The sequence below is a fragment of the Triturus cristatus genome, chromosome 7, assembly GCF_964204655.1.
Source record: "Triturus cristatus chromosome 7, aTriCri1.1, whole genome shotgun sequence".
Taxonomy (NCBI): domain Eukaryota; kingdom Metazoa; phylum Chordata; class Amphibia; order Caudata; family Salamandridae; genus Triturus; species Triturus cristatus.
Genome location: NC_140590.1, coordinates 912,355,983 through 912,380,596, shown reverse-complemented (window position 1 = coordinate 912,380,596; position 24,614 = coordinate 912,355,983). Strand labels below are relative to the sequence as shown.

Genomic DNA, 24,614 nt, shown 5'->3' with positions numbered 1-24,614 from the left:
TTCGTCATTCTTGTATCATTATATTTATAGAACTGCAAACTCATCTAGAAGGCAGTGAAACAGGGTTCATGTAATTGTTTTGTTACTGAATAGGCTATAGGAAGTGTAGAGGGAGTGTTCAGTAAGATGTTACCAGTCTATTATTTTCTCTTGCAGTTTCTTCCACAACACCCTTTCCCTCGCCTGGCCACTCCAATAATCTGTGCCATTACGGCATTCAGACTTGGTAGGGCCTGGAGGTGGAACAATCTGTCAACGAACAAGCCCAAGGAATCACGGTCTGATACAAACCAGCTCAACCTGCCGCTATGCACCTGCCAAGAACCCCAGTGGGCTGTCAGCACTTCGCAAATTGCCAGCAATCTCCCTTGGCGCAGAGGAGCTACTCCCCTGCAGCTTGCAGGCTCCAAACAGCAAAGTTCGGGCCACCGTTCTACCGCTCCCCGGTCTCACCAATGCAGCAGCCTCCCAGGAAGAGGTCTCAGTGCTCCAGAATGTCAGATCAGCCTCCCCACCAAGTGATAAGAGCCCAGGACCAACCCAAGCCGCACAGCACTAATACCCAGGGTACTGGACCCCTTTCAGCAACCAAAGGCTGTTTGAATCCAGTCTGTACTCAAACAACTCCAAGACCGGGCAGCCGCCGAGGGATATCAGCGCCGCAGAGACCCACTACAAGAGTGACTCACCTGTCCTGTTTTTGTCCCCTCAACCGGCAAAGACTGACAACCGTGAGTGCCTGTAATGCACAAGCCCAGCCGACCTAACCACTCTGCACCCCAGTGCCTCAGCCTGGGTTTCCGATACCTAACTGTGCTTCCTTGCTCCCAGGGTAAGTCATCAGGAACCGAGACCCCCGAGTTGTAAGGCCCCTCTCCTTTGGTGTGGCGCACTATGCTACCAACCTGACCCCGAACACTCCAGGACAGGTAAAGACTAACTGCTGGTGGTTCTTTGGACCTTGGCCCCCTACCACCTTAAGTCCAGAAGGGACCCCCCGTAAACCTCTTGCAAGTAACTGTATGCAGTATAGGCCTTTCATTACCTATAGGAAAGCACTCCCGTATAAAGACACATTCAAATGAACATTTTACTTACCTGTGAAAATCAGTATCTCGAAAAGTACTTATTTGCTACTGAAGTTCTTGATGTTGAAATTTAGATTAAAAAACGTTATTTTTTCAAATCTGTCTTGGCTTTATTCTGGAGTGTCTGTCTCATTTATGCCTCAGTGAGTACAACAAATGCTTAGCACAACCCTCTGATAAGCCTACACTGCTCACCCACACTACCACAAAAGAGAGCATTTGGGTTTGTTAGTTGTGTCGCTGTAAATCGATAAGGGTTGTGTGGATTCTCTACAGTGTACCTTGTTTCGGTGCACTATACAGAAAGCCAGTTATCTACACTCTGCACCCCCGAAAGTGGTGCAGTGCGGCTCCTCTTCGGAAACGATGTGTTGGGCCTGTAAAGGCACCATTCCCGCACTCTGACATCAGTTGATTTCGGAATATCAGTATGCAGATTCCTTGACTAGGAATCTTATTAAAGGACACAGCCCAAACACAGAACAGTTTAGATGGGAGGGTCGGTGAGGAATCTGCAGCTAGATAAAGCCTTCACCAGAAAGAGCGTTACCGGAGGTAAGTAACTTGTTCTCTTGTTAAAGGAATCTAGTCGTATATTGCTAACCTTCTGAATAGATACCAAAGCAGTACCCAAGGGAGGTGTGAAGGGGATGGTGTCAAACCAGAAAGTTCTGCAAAGTGCTCTTCTCAGTGGACTTGACGCTCCAGATAATAGTGCACTGTGAACATATGAAGGGACACAAATGTAGCTGCCTGGCAGATGTCTAGGACAGGGCCGCTGTAAGCTAACACAGCGGTAGCAGATTCGGCCCTGGTGGAATACGCACCTAGTCCTCCCTGGGGCAGCTTGTTCGCCAGTGGGTAATCTTAATGCAGAGCACAACCCATCATTAGGTGGTATGTTTATGCACACCCTTGCCTTTGATTGTCTGCCCGGTGGTCTTTGGTGTGATCGGTGTAGAAGCAGAACGCTCTCTTAGGGTCCAAGCGATGGAGCATCTGTTTCTCCTCAGAAGGTTTAGTTGGAGCACAGAACGACAGCATGGATTGGCCGACGTAGAATGGCATCACAACGTTCGGGAGAAAAGATTCCCTGGTATGCAGAACCAGATTTTTGGGGCAGAAGGTGGTATATGGAGGATAAACATACACAGCCTGAGACTCACTCACATGCTGTGCAGAAGTGATGGCGACTAGGAACACAGTTTTGAGGGCGAGTTGTAAAGGACACTGTACAGTGGCTCAAAAGGAGTACACATCAGATACGCAAGGACAAGATTGAGGTCCTATTGGGGCATCACAAACTCAGACAGGAGAAACATATGGTGAAGTTCTTTCAAAAAGTGCATCATTTCAATAAAGAGGTAACTGTAAGAAGGCCTAGAAGGGCTCAAAATAACCTTTAACCGTGCCCAGGGCAAGAGACAGCAGACATAATAAATAAACATAAGACAGTTTGGTTTAGAGGGGGACAATCTGGCAAGCAACAAAGCAAACCATATACAGTTTATCAATGGACTCCTGACTGCAAAGATGACATCAACCTCCTCCGGAGGCAGATCGAAGGTTTTCAGCTGTAACCGCACAATCTCCAAACATGAAGATGGAGATTGCAGAGGCTGGGGTGAAGAACCCCACCAATCTGCTGTGTCGGCAGATATTCCTGGAGGGCAGCCTGATCAGAGGGCAGATGCTTAGTCCCAGGAGTTCTGTATACCACATTCTTAGTGCAGAGTCTGGAGTCAATAGGATGACTTGAGCGCGATCTGTCCTTATCTTCTAGAGAAATTTGGGCAGAAGTGGTATCGGTGGGAAGGCATACAGGAGTCCAGAGTTCCACTTGTGGCAGAACAAATCTCTGAGCAAGAGAAATGCTGACATTCGAAGATAGTGAGCAGATCGAGGCATGGTTCTCCCCATTTGAACAGACCTTGCACCACCTCCTCATGTAACTGTCATTCATGAGCTCTCCGGCATCTACAGCTGAGTTTGTCTGCCCTGGCATTTAAAGTGTCTGACAGGTGATTCACCACCAGGAAAATTCCTTGGTGGTCCAGCCATTTCCAGAGGTGCAAGGCCTCCTGGCACAGAGTCTGTGACCCCACACTGCCCTGTTTGCTGCAGTATCACAAGGAATAGGTGTTGTCTGTGAGCACCTGTACTAGCCTCCCCTGGATGGATGAAAGGAAGGCTTTTAGCCTCAAACTGATGGCCCTCCGCTCCAAAAGGTGTATATGGAGTAGGGACTAGGCCGGAGACCAGAGGCCAATGTTCTTCACCACTCCCAGATGTCCGCCCCATCCCAGAAGTAATGCATAGGTCACCACTGTCAGTTCTGGGTAGGGAAAGGAGACCCAATTGCGGCCCAGAAACCACCACTGCAGATTTTTTGCAGTCTCTTCTGAGATCTGGATGTGGTTGGAGAGGTCCCCTCCATATTGGACCCACTGAGACCTCAGACCCCACTGCTGAGCCGCATATGCCATCTGGCATGCTCGACCAGCAGGATGTAGGAGGCCATCACTCCCAGTAGCCTCAGAGTGACCCTCACTGAAATCCACAATCGAGGAAGAAAGACCAGGATGAAAGCCTATATGTCTTGGACTCTTTCTTGGGGGAAAGGCATGAAAAAGAACCGTATCAAGAATAGCTCAGGTGAAGTGGAGCATCTGGGAAGAAGTTTGGTGTGACTATGGCACGTTTACAGTGAACCACAAATATGTCAGGATGTTTACCATAGTCTGGCGGTGGTTGACGAATGCCTGAGTCAAGCCCACCTTCAACAGCGACTGGCACCACTGACCTCAGAAGGTGCCCTGCCATGATAGACATCATTTCTGTGAAAATCCGATGGGCACTGGTGAGACCTAAGGGGAGCACAGAGAACAGAAAATGCTCCTCTCCCACCAAGACCCACAGGTAGCACCAATGGGCTAGCAGGACGGGAATATCGAAATAAGTGTCCTGCAGGTCCAACGTCCCCATCCGGTTTCCAATGTTGAGGACAGACCAGACATGGGCCGGGGTGATCATTTTGAATTTCTCCAGCAGGAGTAAGAGATTGAGGGGGCCTGCAGAGCTAGAATAGGCTAAAGGCCACCATCCTTCTTGGGCAACAGAAAGTAGAGGGAATAAGAACCACAAACTACTGCTGGTGCTGGCATTCTCACGATAGCCCTAGTCACCAAAAAGGCTTGCACTTCCTGCTGCAAAGTGAAGAGATGGTCCTTCATTAGTCTTTGGTTGAAAGTGCAGTGGGGATGAAAGAAAGGGTAAGGCGTAGCCTTTGTGAACATTTCGAGACATCCACCTATTCGATGTGATTGATTGCCAATACGGAGAGAATCAGTGGATTCTGCCTCCTACCAGGTATCTGTGACCCTGTAAGGGCAAACTAAAGAGATTTGGCAGGTGGGGATGCAGGATGAGGCGGTGGACTGAGTGGCGGTGGACTGAGCAGTAAGCTGACCTTGGCCTCTGAGTGGTGGGCACCACTCAGTCTCCCGCGAAACAGCTGGGTTCTCTGCTGGGGTGAGATAGGCTAGTGAAAGGGAATGCCTCAGCCGAAGCCACGAAAGGAAAGTTGGAAGTGTTGCTGGCGAGGCTGGGTGGAAAGGCTTAAGAGAGCGAGAAGAGCCATACTCTGATGAAACCGTTCAAGGGTAGAATCAACCATGTCCCTGAACAGGCGAGTCCCATCAAACGGCTTCTCTGTCAGGGAAGCCAAGACATCGCCTGAGAGCCCAGTGGAACATATCCATGCATGGTGACAAATAGCCATACCGTTGCCTATAGCCCGTCCAATGAAGTCAATAGTGTCCAATCCACAACTAATTGTGAACCTGGCCACATCATGACTATCCTGAATGGCCCTTGACAGAACAGGGTGAAGATCTTCAAGAAAACCTGGCATGACTTGCACCACCGAGTTCCAGAGTGCATGAGTGTAGCAGCTTAGTAAGCAAAACACATTAATGGACTGAAGTGCCAAACTGTCAGAGACGAAGAGGCATTTACCGAACATCTCAATGCGCTTCAACTCCCTGTCAGGAGGAGTAGCAGGAAAATTGTTGGGGTTGGTCCAGCTGGTGGAGCCTGAACCACAAGGTTCTCAGAAGAAGGCTGCTAATACAAAAAGGCCAGGTCGCTTGAGCATGGCGGGTAGCATCTGTCAAGCTGAAGATTAACTGGAGAGCTGGTGTAAGGTTTAGCCCAAGCCCCTAGTAGAGTATCTGTCAGGACCTCATTAAAAGGTAGGAGAGGCTGAGAAGCAGAATGGCCAGGCTGCAGGACTTGTATCAGGACGTTGGTTTTCACCTCCTTATTCGGAAGCTGGAGGTCAAGAACCTCAGCCGTCTTACTCATAACAATGGCATAGGACGCAGATTCAGCCATGGCTGGGCTAGGAGGAGAGAGAAGGGCTGACTACAGGAAGGTGTCTAGCCCCACTGGCATCTTGCAAGTCCTCATACCAATTGTCATCGACATAGGGCTGAGCAAACTCATCACCCTGTTCCAGATTGCTGTCAGAGTCTATGTCAAAAAAAGAGTGTTGCCTGCCTGGTTGTAAGACAAGAGCAGAAACCTTGAATGGATTTGGTTGGGACATCAGTCGAATTCGGACTAGGCCTGGACTGGGTAAGGCGCAGAGGGTAGCGCTGTTCAGCGATTCTCGGGCTGCTAAACAGAGCGCTGGCCACTACAAAATACAAGGCCCAGAAAGGCAAGAGGCTGCAATCTGCCAGCCTCAACAAGCGCCGCCAGGTCAAGTGCAAGATAAAAGCCCCGCCTCTTCCGCCATACGGAGCTTGACAAACTGGCCGATTCAGCGTACTCGGGTGAGCGTGCAGCGCATGGTATTCCCAGCGGATTCTTGTGCGCGCTTACCTCTCTGCAAGCTATGCCATCAGTTATGCATAGCCCGGAACCGCGAAGGACCCGGACCTTGCGGTCTTCGCCTGCGCCACAGCACCCACGGCATAGGAGCCCGTTTCAGGTATTTAGGCTAGCGCAGAGTGCGGACGCGTCCCCCGCTCCTCCCGCGCCCTTGGTCGCTTTGTGCTTTATCCAAGACTTCCCGACTCAGACGGAACCATTAATCGTGGGAGTGTTTTGGGTTCCCTGGGGTTCGCTGTGTGGTAACAGCAAGTCCTGGACTACCGGCACGAACTATTGCGGGCTTCATTTCCGACACCCCTTTTTACTTTACTTTGACGCCATGAGAAGGAAGGCGCTGTGAAGCCTAACACGCCTCTCATTCTCTTCTGGAAGTATCAGCAGGGTGTTGTGTTTCCTGCTCCCCCCCCCCAGCTACCTGGTACTGCTTTAACCCTCGGAGACATTCCAGGAGCCCTCTGCGGTTACACCAGTAAGGAGCGAAGTGGTTTGGGGGTTGTAAACGAAAGCATTACGATATTACTCTGCCTACTGTCCCCTTATTTGTATGTCCTTGTTCTTTCTTCCCCCTGCAGCTCTCCCAAGAGGGATCTTACCTAGACGCTGAGCTGCTCGTTTCTCTAGTCGCATTCCAGAAGCGTTAGCAACCGCAGTATTTGTTATTTTCTCCCCTTCCCTTTTTCCCCGGGGTGCTTCCTCACGCAGCGGTCATATAGTTCCTCTGGATGGGGTTGTTTCCAGGGGAGGAAGAGGAGCCATCTTCACGACATCGTCCCTGCTGGCCGTCCTTGCAGGTTAGTGGCTCTTCTGAACTAACGCTACTAACGGCCTGACAGACCTGACATGCTGGTACCGGAGCGAAGAGGAGGTGCCGAGGTTGAACCCACCAGCAGTAATCTAGGTGGTAGGCCTCCCAGCTGTGAGGGGCCTGAAGGCGCACCAGAGGGAGTCCGTAAGGAACTTAAGTGCCGGAGCATGGCTGAGCGAATTCCTTCAATTTGGCGCAGCACATCTGAAGGCCCTTGAAACTCGGGTTGTGCTGGAACCAGCTGTGGAATTGTCTCAGAAGTCAGCCCACTTTGGAAGCAGGAACGTTAGTGCCACCCACACACTTTGCCAGGGGAGTTGGAATGGCGCAAAGGAGCAAAACTCTGCTTCAAATTCTTATGCTTGCCAGAGGTTTTGGAGCACAGCTAAGATTGGCCTCAAGAGCCCCTCCATCGACTCCAAAAGCAGGATCAGGAATAAGCTTTCGACTTGGAGCGGGATGTGGAGTGGTCCAGGAGCTGCTACGCTTGGCAAAGTAACGTTTCATCTCACGTTCCCCTAGAGCCTTCCAGTTCATTCAAGCACTGCCTTTGCAGGTCTTGGAGTCGTAGCATGGCCCCAGACACCACGCCTCTTAATGGCTCCCTTGGCCAAAACAGACAAAATTTCCTGATGAAGCAATGAGAAATAATCCTCCGTCAGCAGGTCGTAACTTGGTGGCATGGGTGTTGAGGTTTCTAGAGAGGATGGAGTAGCTCCTCTGGACGATTTGCAAACCACACTTATCCTATGTTATAGAATTGCAGAGAGGCAGGTGATGGCAAATCCTGCACCTCACTGGGTGCCTGTGCTGATATTTGGGCAAACTAAAGAGGTTTGGAAGCTGCAGTTGCCGTGGGGGTTGGGGAGGATGATGGGTGGTAGGGTTACCCGACCTCTGGCTGGTGGTCCCATGTGGTCTGAAAGGGCTGGAGTGCCTGTTGGCCTTCATGGTTGGACGGGAAAGGACGTGGTTGCTAGCCCCCATCATAGCTACGGAAGAGGAGAAAGGCAGACTAGGGTTGGCGAGGGGACCCAAGGGCTTCACCGTAGCACTGCTGTCCTTGAAGCGCTCCAGCGCTGAGTCCGCCTTCTCACCAAAGAGGTGAGACCATCAAAGGGCATGTCAATGAGTGAAGCTTGGAATCCCCCCACCCCCGAGAACCCAGCGGTTCTCAGCCGGACGTGTCGTCTCAGTGCTACTGACAATGAAATCGCTCTGCTCAGCGAGTCAGTCATGTCAAGTCCACATCTGATGGTGAACTTTGCTGCATCTCGCTCATCAGCAGCTTAAGAGAGTATGGCTTAGACTTCCTCCGAGACCACAGGCAGAACTTCTGCAACCAAATCCCACACACTGTGTTGGTATCGACCCAAAAGCATGCAGTGTTCATCGACTGCACTGCTGGGCTGGTGGAAGAGAACACCCTCTTACTGAAGGTATCCAGCCTTTCGGATTCCCTATGCGGTGGAGTGGTAGTGAACACAGCAGGATTGATCATGGAAGTGGAGGCTTGGACCACCAAGCTGAGGTGGGGTACTCAGTGAGGAAACTGGTGACCCCAGGAGCGGGCGATGGTGGTGGGCAATTGTCCTGTGCACAGGAGTTCCTGTGCAGGGCTTGGACCAGGTCCCATGAAGGACATCTGTAAGGCCTTCAATGAATGGATGTAAAAGTTCAGAAGGAGCAACTCCTGGCTGAAGCACCTTTATCAAGACAATCGCCTTGACTGCCACTGTGGGCAACTGAAAGTCCAAGACTTCAGCTGCCCTTCGCAGCACCACTGTGAATGAGGCACCTCCTCCATTGTCACAATAGGGGGTAAGACCAGAGAAGTGTCTGGTGAGATGTTCTAACCACTGGCATCCTCCAGTTCCTCATACCAGTTGTTCTATGTGTCAGTAGATGATGGATGGTGATAACCATAAAGGTCGTCTGACCCCTCCCAATCATCAGCCTCTCTAGGCCTGTCTAAGGAAAAATGCACTGGATCCAGTTAGGAAGGCATGGTACCGGTCGGCGTTGGAATTGGCATTGGACGACGCCCATCCAGCTCCATGTCGGAGTCAGGTATGACGATGGGGCTGCGCAGCAGGGTGTTTGTGGTGCCAGGGGCAACGGCACTGGAGCGGGCGTCGAGGAAGATGTTGGCGACGGAATCGAGGAAGGACACAGTAAGGGCCGCTACCGGTTCAGCAGCAGATAAAAGGGTCCAGACTGGTGCCAAAGTAGCTAAGAACTACTAGGGGCCCCTCCTAAACCATGCCCAAATATGAGGTGCATTGCCTATAAAACTGACGTCAGCCAGCTTGCGGTGGCACCTATACAGGCATCTTGCATGTTACTTCTGGTGCGGACATTGTCGATGTGGAGAAGAACTACGCCACCTATGGACACACAGGGGCACTGCACGAAAATGTACGGATCCAGTCTGATGCCTGGGGAATATTTTTAAGGTAAGGAATCCGTGGCTAGAATTCTTTATCAGATAAAACTACATTAAAAGGGCCTGGGAGGTACTAAAAGCTTCTGTCCGATCACAACTGCCATCTAATACTTGTTTCCCTCCATGCACAAACTAGTCATTCTGGGTAGCAACCAGAAGATATTAATATCTCACCACATTCATAAGGGCTGTAATCCCTCAGATAAAAGGCAAGGTTGCATCCTCCGTTCAACAGATGGTAAACACATCTGGCATCATATAACTGGCATCATATAACTGACATCATATAAACTACCAAACACAATCCATTCTTGGTTTAGCTTCCCTTCTCAGAAAGCACAGTGACATCAATTCTACTTAGATATGTGATAGATAAAGGTACCAGTTGTAACTGCATAGATTATGAAAATCAGTACCATCATCTGACTTCATTTCCCAATTCTTTACATACCTTGATTTCCTCATTCCAAATATTTATCTGCTGTACTACCTGCTATGACTATGGCTGTAGCAGCTGTATCATTTAAACTGAGTTACTTATCTCATACCACCCATGTGATAAAAAGGCAGATGATAATAAATGTGGATTCTAGCCTTTGCAAAGAATAAAGTCGATATGATTACAAAAAGCAGCTAAAACTGTGAATAAATCAGTTTCCATTCTGCTACAGAATTTATTTTTGCTAATACAAATAAAAGGCATCATAAATAATATGAATACACACACCTTGTAAAAAGACTGGAGATCGCTTATGGGAGGGGACACAGTCACATAATTAGGGAATTTATCCTGAAGGTGAGCAATTAGCATGCCAAATTGTGTTCCCCAATCTCCAACATGGTTCAATCTACAAAGAAAGCAAAATATAAAAGTGTTTAAGAGGCCACACATTGAATTCATGTTAAACAAGATTCCCTCAATCAAAATTAATACATGAAACATTACTATTATTTAATCAAGTAAGTTTGAAACAATGAGGGCTTCTGCGCTGTCCCGAAAAATTCCATGAAAGGAGACACACAATGGTCCAGAAATAACATAATAAAATCCTCATATGAAGTGTAAAACACTTGGGAAAAACTTTGCACTGAGCCTGGTCACAAGACAGTATGTTCTTACTAATTCACTTAGACTAGACGGAACAAGTTACTTTATAATACCAAACAAGGAGATTGCACAAAACTAGAAGGAACAAGAATAATTGTTTGAGATGAAGGGGGAAACGGGAAGATGTTTACAATGGATAAAGTGGGTAATGGGTGAAAATGGGCAGAACTCTTTGACCAAAGGGGAACCTTTAACATCCAAGAAATGACTTTTACATATGCACAGAAAAGACTGAATGAGGAAAGGCGAATAATGTCACCTATTCACTCAGAAGCCAGACTAAACATCCTCACTCTGGAATAACTGGATATGATTATCACAGTGGATGGAGAACTTTGTTGCTGGGACTGCACTAAAGTACAGCGGCTCAATAAGCTGACATAATGCTCACCTAGAGGAATTATAAAGGAAAGAAGGCCTACCAGGAGCAGAAAAAGTGAAGTGTAACACACAAGTTTGACAAGGGAGAGAGGGCAGGTCAAATGATGGCTATGACAAAGAATGAAGGAAAAAAAGTGGGCAGACTGAACAGCCACATAAAGTGTAGGAAAACTGCTATCACCAGGCATGAAAGAGGCAAATCTGACATACAAGACTAGAATATGTATAGGTCCAGGGTACAAACCATAGTCTGACTATTAAACCAAACATATGTTATAGAAAACAATAGGGAAATCAAGTTCTCATTGAATTTGCAGTCACAAGGCTTGTGATTCACAGACTCAAAAGGATATGCAGTCATAAAATGAAAAGGTATAAAAGGCCTTTTTTTTCTGGCCGAAACCCATGTAGCCGGATGTGTTGCTGAAAATCAGACAATTAATTGACCACTACCTTCACCTTTACCTCAATGAGTGCAGACAGAAGTATAATCTGCAGATAGTTAATGTCTATAGACTTAAGACTTACTAGAGAGGGAAAGTGACTATACCACAATTCCAAGGGACCTGTACTCTCCCTGTGGTCAAGACGGCATCATGAGTCAAGCCCTCACACAAAACACCCCGGTGAACTCAGAAGAGAAATTGAACATCTCCAGAGGAGAAGAAATATGAGGAGCAATAATGTCCTTTACCCGAACTGTAAAAAAATACAAAAACAACACTTGCCAGGATCTTCTCAAAGGATTTTCAAAGACTGATACTAGGACTTCTGCTGCATATCAGAATGGTTACATCATTCTCCTACTAGTGATTCAAGAGAAATAGTAGCTACTGCCCCTTTTTACATAACCCCTTGCACTACTACTGCCCTTCTAGTGTTCACAAAGACTATGAACTTACTACCTTTACAATCATATTTTATCGAGCACACTTACATTTCAAAAGTCATACCCTATGTACAATATGCTTCCTCTTATTGCGGTTATTATCTATTAATAATGCTACATAAACTGTGTAGATGAATACTGTTAGTTACCATCTATTTTTATTAATCACTAGCACTGAACAAATGCAGCACTGCTCTAGAAAGTGCCCCGACACCCAGCTATGTCTTGTTTGAGCCACATAATAACCAAGTACATAAAGGAGTAAAAATGTAATTGAAAAATGATTTTAAAAGTCACATAGGTAAGGTACACCACTTAGGAACTGCAGAAGAGCAGCATAAAGTTTTTTTTATAAAACACGTTATTAATTTGGTAATCCAGTAACTCTGTAATACCAATCCTACTTCAAATTTTAGATTTAAATTGCAAAGACAGTAGGGCATAATTTAATGACATCTGAAATGTATCCATCCTGGGGGACTGAGTCTTCTATTACAAAGGATTCCTACCGTAGAACATCATGGCCCACAAACTCGAACAAGCGGCATATGCTGTCTCCAATGATAGTGGACCGCAAGTGGCCTACATGCATTTCTTTGGCGATATTTGGGGAAGAGAAGTCAACAATAACCTGGAATAAAATAGGGAAACGCAACCAGAACATCAGTGGTGCTCAAATGCTCATATACAATTTACATGCACACTACATGAAAAGTAAAATTATCCCAAAAGGTAAATGGAAAGAATTATCATTGACAAAGCCAGCTTCTCACTTTTGCACAATAAAACGGTTTTCTCATCCCTCAGCAATACAAACAGCACAAGTAATGCCGGGCCAGCCACAGTGCAAGGTTCCCTCACATACAAGAAATGTGTAGCATGGTATCTAAAACCCTTCAGGGGGCCACAGGGCACGAACAGACTACTGGGCTTTAATGTCATGGTTGAGACGTTTTACTCCCGATGTCCCTGGGCCCGACCTACTATGGATCTCGAGCAACTGGGCCAAGTACCCCTTCTGCATTTGACTCTCAGAGGTAGCTGTGGACGAGTAGTCAAAAGTTCTCTTGGAGGGGAACTTGTAGATACAGATTAGTAAACATGACTCATAACTCAAAGTGCACTCAGTAGCGTCAATAAATCAATGTCCAGCCAACTGCTTCTTTTTACACTAAAAAGAAGTATTTTATTTCTAACTGTAAGCATTCAAAGAAGTATTACGACATTTGGGAGCATTAAAACAATTCCTTTGAGGTCAGGGCTCTAGTGGTGGTCTGGCAAATTCCTGTCTAACCCTCTTCCTTGAAATGTGGTCCAGGAAATTCCCCATTCACTGGTGATCGCATCAAGTGAATGCTCGCTGGTAGGCCTTACTCAAGAGTCCACTCTGACTCTTAGGAAATAGTCAAACGTGTCTTGGCACCTTTAACAGTGAGTCCCGACTGGTCTGTATCAAGTCTTACCCGCTTCACTGGCATGGAAGTGTTCCAGCGGGTGCCCAGACCACAGGCACTTGCAATGCTTCAGTCCTGCTCGCGGCAGCACACGGCAGGCGCAAGCTTTCTCCTCAAAGGGCTTCCTCCTGCTGTCTCATCAACAGTGATCGGGGGTAGCCCAGGCTTCAGTTTGTGCAGTAAGTTCAGTTCTTCCCTACACTAGCGAGGGGGTGGATCTTTGTACTCCCGAAAGTGAAGGAGAAAAGTCCTCTTCGTGTCCTTCGAGGTCCACTGGGCAGATCTCGGTGCTCAACTTTGACCCACAGGTCGCAAACTCTGTTTTCCCGGGCAGCTGCTCACACTTGGCAAAACTTGCTGCCAGTGGCCCATGCTGTCTACGGGATTGCGGCAGTACCCACTGGCAAAGGCATAGACTTCTCCAGTGCAGCCTCCTATACTACGGCGACCCCTCCTGGAATAAGGAGTTGCTGCTAAGGTAAACACAAGTCTTGTCGTTTTGTCAGCACAATTACTTTTACAATGGTCACCTCTGGCATCCGGGTAACCAGAAACGAGGTTATACAGCCCTAGCACTCCCTGCATAGCATTTGTTTCACAGCTCAGTCCACAGCAGCCCTCTCTTGGCATGGGGGGGGGGGGGGGGGGGGGGTTGGCGAGTCAATCCTGCACACGGGCAAGAATCCCTTCCTTGCACAACCGTCTCCTCACACCAGAAGTCCTCTCGACGCGTAGCTGAAAATTGAGGGATAGTCACTTAATTGGTGTTGGGTAGCAGCACGATTCATGACTACTTTACATTTAAGCCCTCTGCTGAGGAGATCGAATTTGAAGTACAGAAAATAAATAGGGAAGTGTAAAAGTGCATTCAGTCCTCGGGTTCTGTTTGAAGAATAAGGTGCAGAAGCAAAGTTACATTTTACATGCATAACACTGGCAGCTCAGATAAGGATACATCCCTCAAAGTACACCAAAGTACCTTATTCAAATTACATCTTAAAATGGATTTGATAGCAAACTGTGCAAGCACATTCATTAATGACAAAGCGCAAATAGCCAACAGAATCCACCCAAGACGATTCAACTTCCTACATGGAAAAATTTGTCCATGTGAAATTCGGTTACCTTTTTCTTGTCTCCAACTGTGGGCGGCTGAACTCCATTCAACAATAAACTCTTCAGCTGCTTGGATACGAACTCTTTCTTTAAATGTACATTAATGAACCCTTCAAGGAAAGGAAAGAAATGCTGTTGCACTTGAAAAATGCCATGTTAAGTAACTTGGATCAAATTGCCCAACTGACTGAGAAAGTAAGCTGTGCGGTTTTACTGTATAGAATCACATTTCAATTTTTAATTGTCATATTAATTGATATACTAAGTATTTTTGGCTCGCACTTTTTTTTAGGTGTGTTGAATTTTAAGTCATAATTAGTTTTCTGGTTTAACAAGCCTAGATCGTACAAGATATCTTTCATACTACCATCATGTTCTGGTAGTATGACCACGTCAGTGAATTATGAGAATAGAGTAGAACTAAGTCAGTGCACAGGGCACTGCAAACGGGTTCACTCTATTTTCAGGATAAGCAGAATTGCGCAGTCACTACGCTTGTGTCTGGATTCTTTTGAAGAAAGCTCAACTGGGCCATTATGCAAACTGAAACATAATGGAAATATGAAAATGTGAGAATCTTGAGATAAATGTACATAATATCTATGCAAACTATCTTCAAGATAGATATTTATCTGATAGGTTTCCTAAACAAATGCATTTGGATAATGGTGATGGGGACACAAAAAGGTAGCCTGAAGTAGTGCAGAGCATGCATGATGTGTGGACCTTTGTAGCTGGCACTAGCCTCATCTGCGAGCCCTATGTATAAGTGAGGAGTGATGATGTAATGCAAGTACAATGATAACCCTGTTATTAGTATTAGAAGGAAGGCCCAGCCACAGTTGTGGCAAGGGTGTGGAACTTTACTGTAGATGGTGTGGACTCATGGGATGTAATTCAGTTCACAACTGAATAAAACATAGATGAGACTGGTGCCAGATCTCCATCTTAAACACAATTACATAACATTTATTGTAGTGCATGGTTTCCTTAATATGCAACACTCTAGGTCCAACTTGCTCCAAATAGCAGACTCTGTGTAGTTTTAGGTGAACCGAGCATTGCCCGCACATATGATATTGCCAAAGCTGCTGGATTCAGCGATGAATGTAATGGCAGAGAAACAGCCAAACTGTGAGCTTTTCCAAATGAGACGGTTGATGTTTTGGAAAACAAGAGGGTAACTTGAAAGGTGATGTGCTTTTGTTTTATGACCTAATGATACTGATTTGATAAATAAAATGGCCTTTTTTTTCTACCATTCGAAGAGAGAAAAGAATAGAAATTCATATATACCTGGGCCTGCAATTTCCACTTTCTCGATATACTCGTTACTGGGAATATTTCGGACAATTTGGTCTGCAATATCTCTTGGATTAACTTTCTTCTGATTAGTTTTCAACATCTGAAAAATGAATATCAGACACTGTAAACGTACAAAATCTTGTAAACGGATTAACCTAAAAGAACCCACTACACAACTTTTAGAATACATTTTCCGCTTGAGCAAACCGTTTTGAGTTTCTTTTCCACTTTCCACTTATCAAAGATGGTCCCAGCATCTCAAGATATGCTTCAGTGTAAATGTTTGTGAATATCGCCAAGTACAGCTCATGTAAATCTGAGATGCTTCATAGCAACTACTAATTTACTCCAGAGGAAGCAATCATTAACATGGTGTTAGTCTCAGATTTACTTACACCTAGTGGATGGTGCAGAAAACCACCAACACAAAACACATGGGTCAGTCAGGTACCTTATTCATTTTCATGCCCCTTGCAGTCAGCTTCATAACACCCTTTCTCTACAAAACCCATAGTTGTCCATAACTCTGTCTGACCTCAAAGCAGCGGATTGTTAACTGATGGAACAATCCAACAGTCTAAAGGTACTGTAAGTGTGTAGATGCACCTCAAGCTTTGTCTTCACGAAGAAAATAAGAGCGGGTTTGGAGATTTTTACATACATCAACATTTGTTCACGATTAAAGTGAAGTGTTAAATTGGAGATGAGAAAAACGTGGGCAAGTTTGTAAATATCCCCAAACTTAAGACCATTTTTTGGAAGGCACTCTGAAAAACAACCACTGGAAGCAATGCATTTTTGAGAGGCTAGAGACATTTATATACATAGGACTTCCTTCAACGTCAAAGATCTAGAGTATTTCACACATGTAACAAGTCATTTCAGATTACTGGGAGGGGCCCTATTGGGGGGGAATCATGTGGCTATCTGGTAACGGCGGTAAGCTTTAAATGGACAAACCTTTTGGCTGCCATAACTGCCACTTTTGCGAAATGAACTGTACAAATGCAAAGGAACTCTGCACAGGGTGCTCAGAGTTATGAAGTTCAGGAATTAACAATGCTTTTACCACTTGCACCTAAACTGTAAAAAATAAATACTTGTAGAAGTGCATGTTTGTTGCAGTAATGTTGCAGGCCATATTCCCCATGCTTATCATTAATCAAAACCTTAAATCTTTAACCTTTGATTAGAAATTTCCTTTAAAACCCAAATCGGTAACAAAGATAATCCGGTCTACAAAGTGCAGCATTAAATGCATGTGGACACTTCAAGGCATCTAAATGCAGTAAGAACATGAGAACTTATCAGTTACCAACTGGGAAAACAGGTAACATTAAGAAATGTATCATGTGTAACAGTGATTACTGCATTTATGTCTTACTGTGTCTTTGTGGTCTCCAATATGTGGGGAGCATAAACTTCCCAGTTTAAAAAATAAAAAGGATTTTGGTGACATCAAAAACGCTGCTATAACTTATTCAACTGCAAGACATTGGTACAAGTTTCATGAGAAAAATGCTGATACTGTAACTTTTTTGGGCATTGACATAGGGGCCTTGACCCAGAAAGGGGCGACAGGGAGAAGAAGATGAGGATCCTTAAATCCAAGTACATCATTCTCCTCGACAGCAAATCCCCACGTGGTGTGAAAGAGGATGAGGAAATGTTTGTGCATATCGGAAGAGTACCAGTTTATCCTTATGTTTCTGGACACCATGCTCTGAGCCCTTCCAAATGATACCGTTGTTTTTACTGCTCGTACTGTTGTGTGGTTTGGAACTCTTCCTCCCCTACCAGTATCTCCAGCTGAAATATTAATTGGAAATTAGGTGTTTCTTGGAAATCCTCATACAGAATTTTACACCTGCTGTGTATTCCTATTTTTATTTCCCCACTCCACACGAGCATCGTGTCCTAGTAAATATATATATTTTTAGGATTAGCACTTTGTCTTGAGACTGTAGCGTAGTAGTAGCTGCACATCATTCCATTGAATTGTCAAGGTACGATGAGAATATTGATGATGCTCAGACATTTAAAGTTTGTTGCCACTGGGTGAACACAGGCATAAAAAGGTTGTCAAATGACAAGTTATTATGCTTTGAACTGTATTAACTGTTATAGGGTGGTCAGGGCTATGTTTTGACTTAATTTGATATGCTTTGATTTAGTATGAGGTTTGCATACATGTTTGTGCATTGTACCCTAGGCCTTGGGCCGTTAGACTCATGGTGGGGCGCTAACTAGTGAATGGGTCACTCGACCTACAAGTGTGTTGCTAAGTGAGCCGATGGAATTACCCGTTTTAAAAATGGCTCCGTTTTAGTTATATAGCATGTATGTTAAATGTGGCGTGTGCTGGGGTACACTCATGATATTATAGTAGGTCTCTGGACCGGCAAATTTGTTTTACATAGAGCTGACAGATGTATTTAAGGCTCTGCTATTGTTTACACTTCAATTATGGCAAATGCGTTCTTTTAAGCAAAAACCATGGCTGCACGAATGTTTGTATAATTATCATGAAGTAATGATATGCAATGTAAATAATGGTGAAGCTGCCCCCGTTGTGATGTAGCTTAACCCAAGTCGGTCTTCAGATCCTGACATGTTGAGTTCTATTGAGGCAGCGAAAAACACTATGTCTGTTTTATATGTTTTTGTTTATGAGCTCATATATGGTGGTTGTGCACTGAACAAATTCAAACTTTGAAAAAGACCTTTTGGTAAAAACGCATTGCCAGTAAAAGAAATCTTACATGAGGACGCAATCTTGGAGTGCAAGTTTTTTGTGTCCCCGTCTGGGGATGTGCAATGGGGGGGGGAGGGTTTGGTGTGTGTGTGTATTATTTATTTTATTCGAAAAGCAGGAGTTCTGCTGGCCTGTTTATGTTTAATAAATATATATAAAAACAAAGCAATGAACGCCACTGTGGTAGCTATACTTAGGTCAGGTATAATTAGGATGTTGTTTTTCCTAAGAACTTAGGTGCTGTTAAGTCACTGCAGCTCTTTCATGAACATTTTTGTGCTGATCCTTAGGGAGGGGGCCAAGGAAAAAGGGGGCCCCCCAAGTTAATTCCCAACTGAAAATTTTGACTCCAATAAAAGAAAATGGCTGAACAGAATTACACCAAATGTGGAAAAAAGTTAAAAGCTTTACTCAGAAAATATGCTTTTTGTGATTTGATGCAAATCAGTCCAGCCGTTTGAGAAATTAATGTTCAAAGAGGGGCTCAGATTGGGCTTGAAGAGGTTACAAAATTAGGTATATCTGGAAGATTGATCTGACAGCAGTCCAGCAGTACAGAAAATGTAAATATAATAGGGCCGTTTCCGTACCCCTTAACATAATCATGGCCGCTACTGTGAAAAATATTCTGTGCAACCACAGTCCCCATGTCCTAAACCGGGGGGAGCCTCAGAAGAACCAAAGCTCATGACATTTCCATACAAGGTTGTGAGGCCTCCATCACCAGATACAACCCTAGACCAACTTCCTCCTATACTTCCTCATTCTTTACAGACCACCATGTAGCAATGCATCATTCCCAGACAGGTTTCTAGACTCAGTTTCAAACCTTATGACACTACACTCCAACTTATGCATCCTTGGTGACCTAAACATATGGTTTGACAACTTAATATGCCACATCCAAAAACTGTCATCACTGGCCTAGACACACTGAACTTATAATCAGATCATCCACAAACCTACACACATCTCTGGACACATCCTAGATGTTATTTTTGCAAATCTATAATTAGCTACCTTTCAAAGGATTACTCCAGTAACGTGATCAGACCACCATCTGGTAGCTTTCCAACATTAAACACCACAAATCAACATACCCAAGTCCACCATACATGCATCCACTTATCGACCATGGAACAAACTCAATCATGAATTCTTAGAAACACAACTAACTTCCAAGACAGACCTAGATAAAATACATTCTGTTCAAAAACGTTAGGAGTGGCTCCAGGAAGCTTTTAATAACCTAATATCACTATGAACAACAGAACAGGACAAAAGAAAACTAGCACCTTGGAGGAATGCAGAATCAAAAGAGATTAAACAACAAATTTGAAAGCTGCAACGCACCTGGCTCAAAACAAATAGTAATCAAACTTCACCTTCAAAAACCTAACATAATACAGAAGTCAACAATCAAAAAAGCTGGGGAAAAAAGAACATTTAAAAAAAGGTCTATTCAGACAGAATTCAAATGTAAAGAATTTTATCAAGTTCTCACTGAATTCCGTACACCTAAATGCACAGAAGAAACCCGTCCCATGACTCTAGAATTTACTCACAAACTGGCAAATCATTACACAACCAAAGCAGTCATGTTGGGTTCATATTTATAACTAACCACAAGCACCAATACATTTCCAGCAAACCCATCCAAGAGTAGGCTATCCCAGCCTCTGCATTCCTTCAAATAACTATCACAAAGTGAATTGATAGATCTGGTTAAAGCAAGCAGGGCACCGGCTGGCTGCCCTTCTGACTCTTGTGTACCACAAACATTCTTCTAACTGCCTCTGCTGCCACACAAATAACAAAAATCATCAATAATTCATTAACTGCAGGAATCTTTCCAGAAGACTTAAAAAAAAAAAGCATACATATGACCATTATTAAAGAATGCAAGCCTGGACCCGCATGACCCAGACAACTACAGACCAATTACAAATAGACCTTTCCTGGGTAAACTAATAGAAAGAGCAGCATTCCTCCAGATGTCACAATTTAATTAACATAATTTCATACTTTCCAACTTCCAAACCGGATTCCGTCCAGGATGAGGTACAGAATCTGCCTTCATCGCCATCTGGGATGACCTTAAAAACATAGTAGACTGGAACGGGGCTGCTGCATTACTTCTCTTGGATCTTTTAGCTGCCTTCAACACAGTTGACCAAGACACTATAATCCAAAGATTACAACGCTGACATAGAGGGGCCGGCTCTCGACTGGATCACATGCTACCTTCAAAACAGGGCACATGTCATCCATACTCCCCTTTTCTCATCCAAACCATTCTTCACAAAAGCAGGGGTCCTTCAAAGTTCTATCATCTCACCCATGCTTTTCAACAACTACATGAAGTCATTAATGGAAATGATCAATGAATTTCAGCTCATGTGCTATATCTATTCAGATGACACACAAATTTTTCTTAAACTGGAAAGCCCCAAAGACATTGGAAACCCAAAAATCTTCAGATGCCTCAGAGCCGGTGATCAGTGGATGACATATAGCCACCTCAAACTGAATGCTTCCAAAACAGAAATGCTCACATGTGAAAATTGGAAAAATTCTGACCCACTCTGTGCCTGGCCTGACAATCTGGGACCACTTCCTTAAGTATCTAAGGAAGTTAGAAACCTTGGAACTACCTTGGACTACAAATGATCAATAAATGCCCAAGTGGACAAGTTAGCAAGATCAAGCTTCATTACCATGAAAACTCTATGCCACAACTTCTCGCACCTAGGATTTCCACACAAAGACCAGGCTACTATCTCTCTTGTACTGTCTAAGCTTGATTATGCCAATGGCCTCTACCATGGATCATATTACAGATATATAAAACTGTATTGCATAAAGTTCCATATGTGCAAGTATGGATAGATAGATGGATAGATAGATACTTCCAGGTGCTGCTGTATGTAACACACACACAAATAGCTTTTACATACAGCAACACCTGGAAGTCTGAACTTTTAACTATCTATCCATACTTGCACATATGGAACTTTATACAAGACAATTTTATCTCTTTTTTACCTTTACACAGGTGTACCCTTTCTATGTAATTATCAATCTATTTATTTTATTACTTTACTCCTACTGTAGAATAAAAAAAAAAACAGCTCCCTTCAATGCACCACTCTATGTCTAATCCTATATCTCTCTCAATATATATCATCTACCTCCACTCTCCGACTCATCCCAAATCTCACTCTACTACCATGATCTCCAAAGGTCCTTTCTTGACTCTTACCTCGTCTATCTCACCTTGACTCACCCCAAACCGCAGTTTACCTCTATGATCTTGCATAGAACCCTTTAAAGGGTCTCCCCTCCTCTCTCCCTCCTTGACCCAACCCAAACCTCATTTTACTACTATGATCTTCACAATAACACATCCTAGACCCCCTCTTTGAGTCAACCTCATATAACAAACATGATCTCCCAAATAACACTGTCTAGGCTCTTCCCTCCTCTGCCTCCTTTATGCTATTAAATCAAAACTAACATGTCCTTAGCTCATATTAAAAACGTTTATTTCCCTAAACTAATTCACAACGAATCCTTTGGATTCAGGAGTAGCATGCTACTTGCCGCAAAGCGCTTCAAAGCCTCATCAGGGGTAGTAAGCGCTATATAAATACAATTACATTCATTGATAATATCACTGCAACATTTGCAATGACATTACTGATGGGAAAAATGTGCATGGCAGGGGTGCAAATATAGTTACCTTAGGGCACGAGCTATAGTTACTTGTGATAACTATAACTGATTAACTTCGGTGGTTTTGCTCATTTAAAACATATTGTAACTGAAATTTTCACCCAACTATAATGCTACTTTAAACTTTGCTTTTTTTAAGTGAGATTTTTACAGGAGGCACGGACCCTGGTAAAGATGAGGCTAAACGGCAGAGAAGAGGGTTGGACGCATGTTAATCCAATGTGTCAGGGTAGAGGTGGAGGATTCCTATGATGAACTGAGAAGAGGGTGATTGGTAACTTGCAGACACAAGGAGAGAAGGGGACAGTACAGGGTGAGGCAGTGGGTCATTGCAAAGAGAAGGCTTGGAGCATCTCCTTTCTTAGTTCAAAGATTTCAATAATTCCTTGATTTGTGCTTTGCATTGTATACGTGCACTGTTCCGGAAAGGGGTTTCCATTTAGATCAGAGTTTTTCAATCTGTGGGGCGCTCCCCCGCAAGGGGGCGCGACGCCATCTCAGTGGGGCCGTAGACTCCACACTAAGATCTTCCCTTTGTTGGTCTTTTACTGTCCCCCATCGCAAGTCTTCACCCATTTCAAATGGGAATTTTTTAATTGTAGAGCTCCGGTAACAGAGGGTTGGAGGGGGGAGGGAGGGGAAATAGATAAGGCACAACATGCCCATGCTTTTGTCATGTAAAGAGCTGAGTTAACTGTCCCAGGAGGGGGTTAATTATTAGAGCTGAAATGCTTCAGCTGCAGTGGGAGGCAGCGAGTCTCCTGCTCAAAACGAAAGCAAACGAACAGACAGTCCTGTTCCTTCGAGTTTGATTTCATAGCAGAGGAGACATCCTGCCTCCCACTGCAGCCGAAGCATTTCAACTCTACAAGTTTACCGCCGTCCTGGGGTAGGGTGACCAGACGTCCCGGTTTTCCCCGGACGGTCCCCGTTTTTAGAGAAGTGTCCCCGTGTCCCGACACTTCTCTCCAAGTGAGTCAAATGTCCCCGTTTTATAACAGTGTCCGTGTTAAACACAGAAATGTCCCGTTTTTTTACTGTTCCGCGCGCATGCTCTGTTTTCACTGCGTGTGACTTCACTGTGGTGAGCGCCAGAGGCGCAACTAGAGCCAAATTTCGGGGGGGGCTAAGCAAAAATTTCGGGGGGGGGGGCTGAATCTTTAAATAGTAGGCAGAGTGGCGCTGATTTCGGGGGTGGGGGGGCTGAATCTAGGCAGAGTGGAGCTGCAGGGGCTCTTAGAAGGGGTGAAACAACAGCGAGGCCTCATTAAATGCAAATGGTCTTTTTAAAGACCTGTGAAGTGCTCTGGCATGCCCGGGAAGCGGTCTCATCCCGGGCTGCCACACACGAGGGGGGGGCAGGGGGGGGGGGATGAAGCCCTTTGAGTTCAATGGGTGTTGCACGCCTGGTGAGCGCTGTAGCAGGAAGGGAAATCCTTTGAAGAGAGACATTTTCTCTCGGAATTTCCCTTCTCTTTGTTCACGCAGCGTAACCTATGTCATCATGACGTGGCAGCCATCGGTCATTGCCTCCATCAGTCTGGCCTGACACCTTATCAAGAGAACACCTTCAGCCCTGCAGTGATCTTTGTTGCTCAAAAAGTTTGGTGCATGCCCGCCATGTTTCTGATGACCGCGCTCCAAACATATTTGTTTATTCGAAACAAACTTCTAAAGTGGAAGATTATTCTAAACAATACAAAAATGCCCCCACACCCTGAGTGTTTTATATCTTGGTGTTGGGTATGATTATTTGTTTTTCTGTTTGTGACCACTAGTTTCTATTGGGCAGTGATGGACGGAAAGAAGGGCACATCATATTGTTCACTCGAAATAATTGAGACCGTCTGATGCCTTTACTCTAACTGCCCATAATCTGCTGGGCGGTCGAAATTTCCGTGAGCAGAGCCTGAAGGGGCAATGCCGTTGAAGCGCAGGCAGCCTACCCTAATCAAAATAGAGTGGGCAAGCAGAGGGTTTTGCAGACAATGTATTCAGTCAAGTTTCTGATGAAGTACCCTAACCGCAGGACTCTGAATTAGGCCCCTCATGATCGTCCAAGATGTATAATTGCAAGTCTGATGACAATCTCTGTCATTATGTAGCCCACATGAGGTATGACAAAAACTAATATCGTCTGTAATGCTTCATCTCGGTCTGCGGAGGGAGCTGTCCTTGTAGTCCTTTTTCTATGTCTATGACAGCTGTCAAATAGTCCTACTTTTATGTCGATGGTTACGGCAAACCTTAGTCCTACTTCTATGTCTATGACCTGTCCCCGTTTTTTGTTTTGAGAATCTGGTCACCCTATCCTGGGGGGGTTTAGCTCTTAGCAAAAGGAGACAAAGTTATTTTTTTAAATTTACACATGCAGGCACGCAACGTCCACAGGGCTTCAAGTTGCCAAAAGAAAAATGCCAGCCAGCCATGTGTTGTTTAAACAGCCTGCAAAATGATTGTCTTGACACTAAATATGCTTATAAAGAAGTATGTATACATTTGTAATGTGACTTTCCTGTCTTTGTTTCATTTTATTATCAGTCATATATCATTCAGGCAGCCCAGGAACACAATTAAAAGTGCTTCTATTTATATTTACTGTTGAAGGTATGCACACACAAGTGCTGACAATA

At 44.8% G+C, this 24,614-nt stretch overlaps 1 protein-coding gene across 2 annotated transcripts in view; it reads right to left on the bottom strand.

The window, feature by feature from the left end:
- RARS1 (arginyl-tRNA synthetase 1) overlaps positions 1 to 24,614 on the bottom strand; it is a 219,223-nt gene that overhangs the window by 131,593 nt on the left and 63,016 nt on the right. For both annotated transcript variants that reach the window (XM_085617844.1, XM_085617845.1), the window contains exons 4-7: positions 15,483 to 15,591; positions 14,196 to 14,296; positions 12,126 to 12,247; positions 9,966 to 10,086 (exon numbers count right to left, since the gene is read on the bottom strand). In XM_085617844.1, the coding sequence (XP_085473970.1) occupies positions 9,966 to 10,086; positions 12,126 to 12,247; positions 14,196 to 14,296; positions 15,483 to 15,591 (453 nt within the window). The remainder of the gene's footprint in view (positions 1 to 9,965; positions 10,087 to 12,125; positions 12,248 to 14,195; positions 14,297 to 15,482; positions 15,592 to 24,614) is intronic.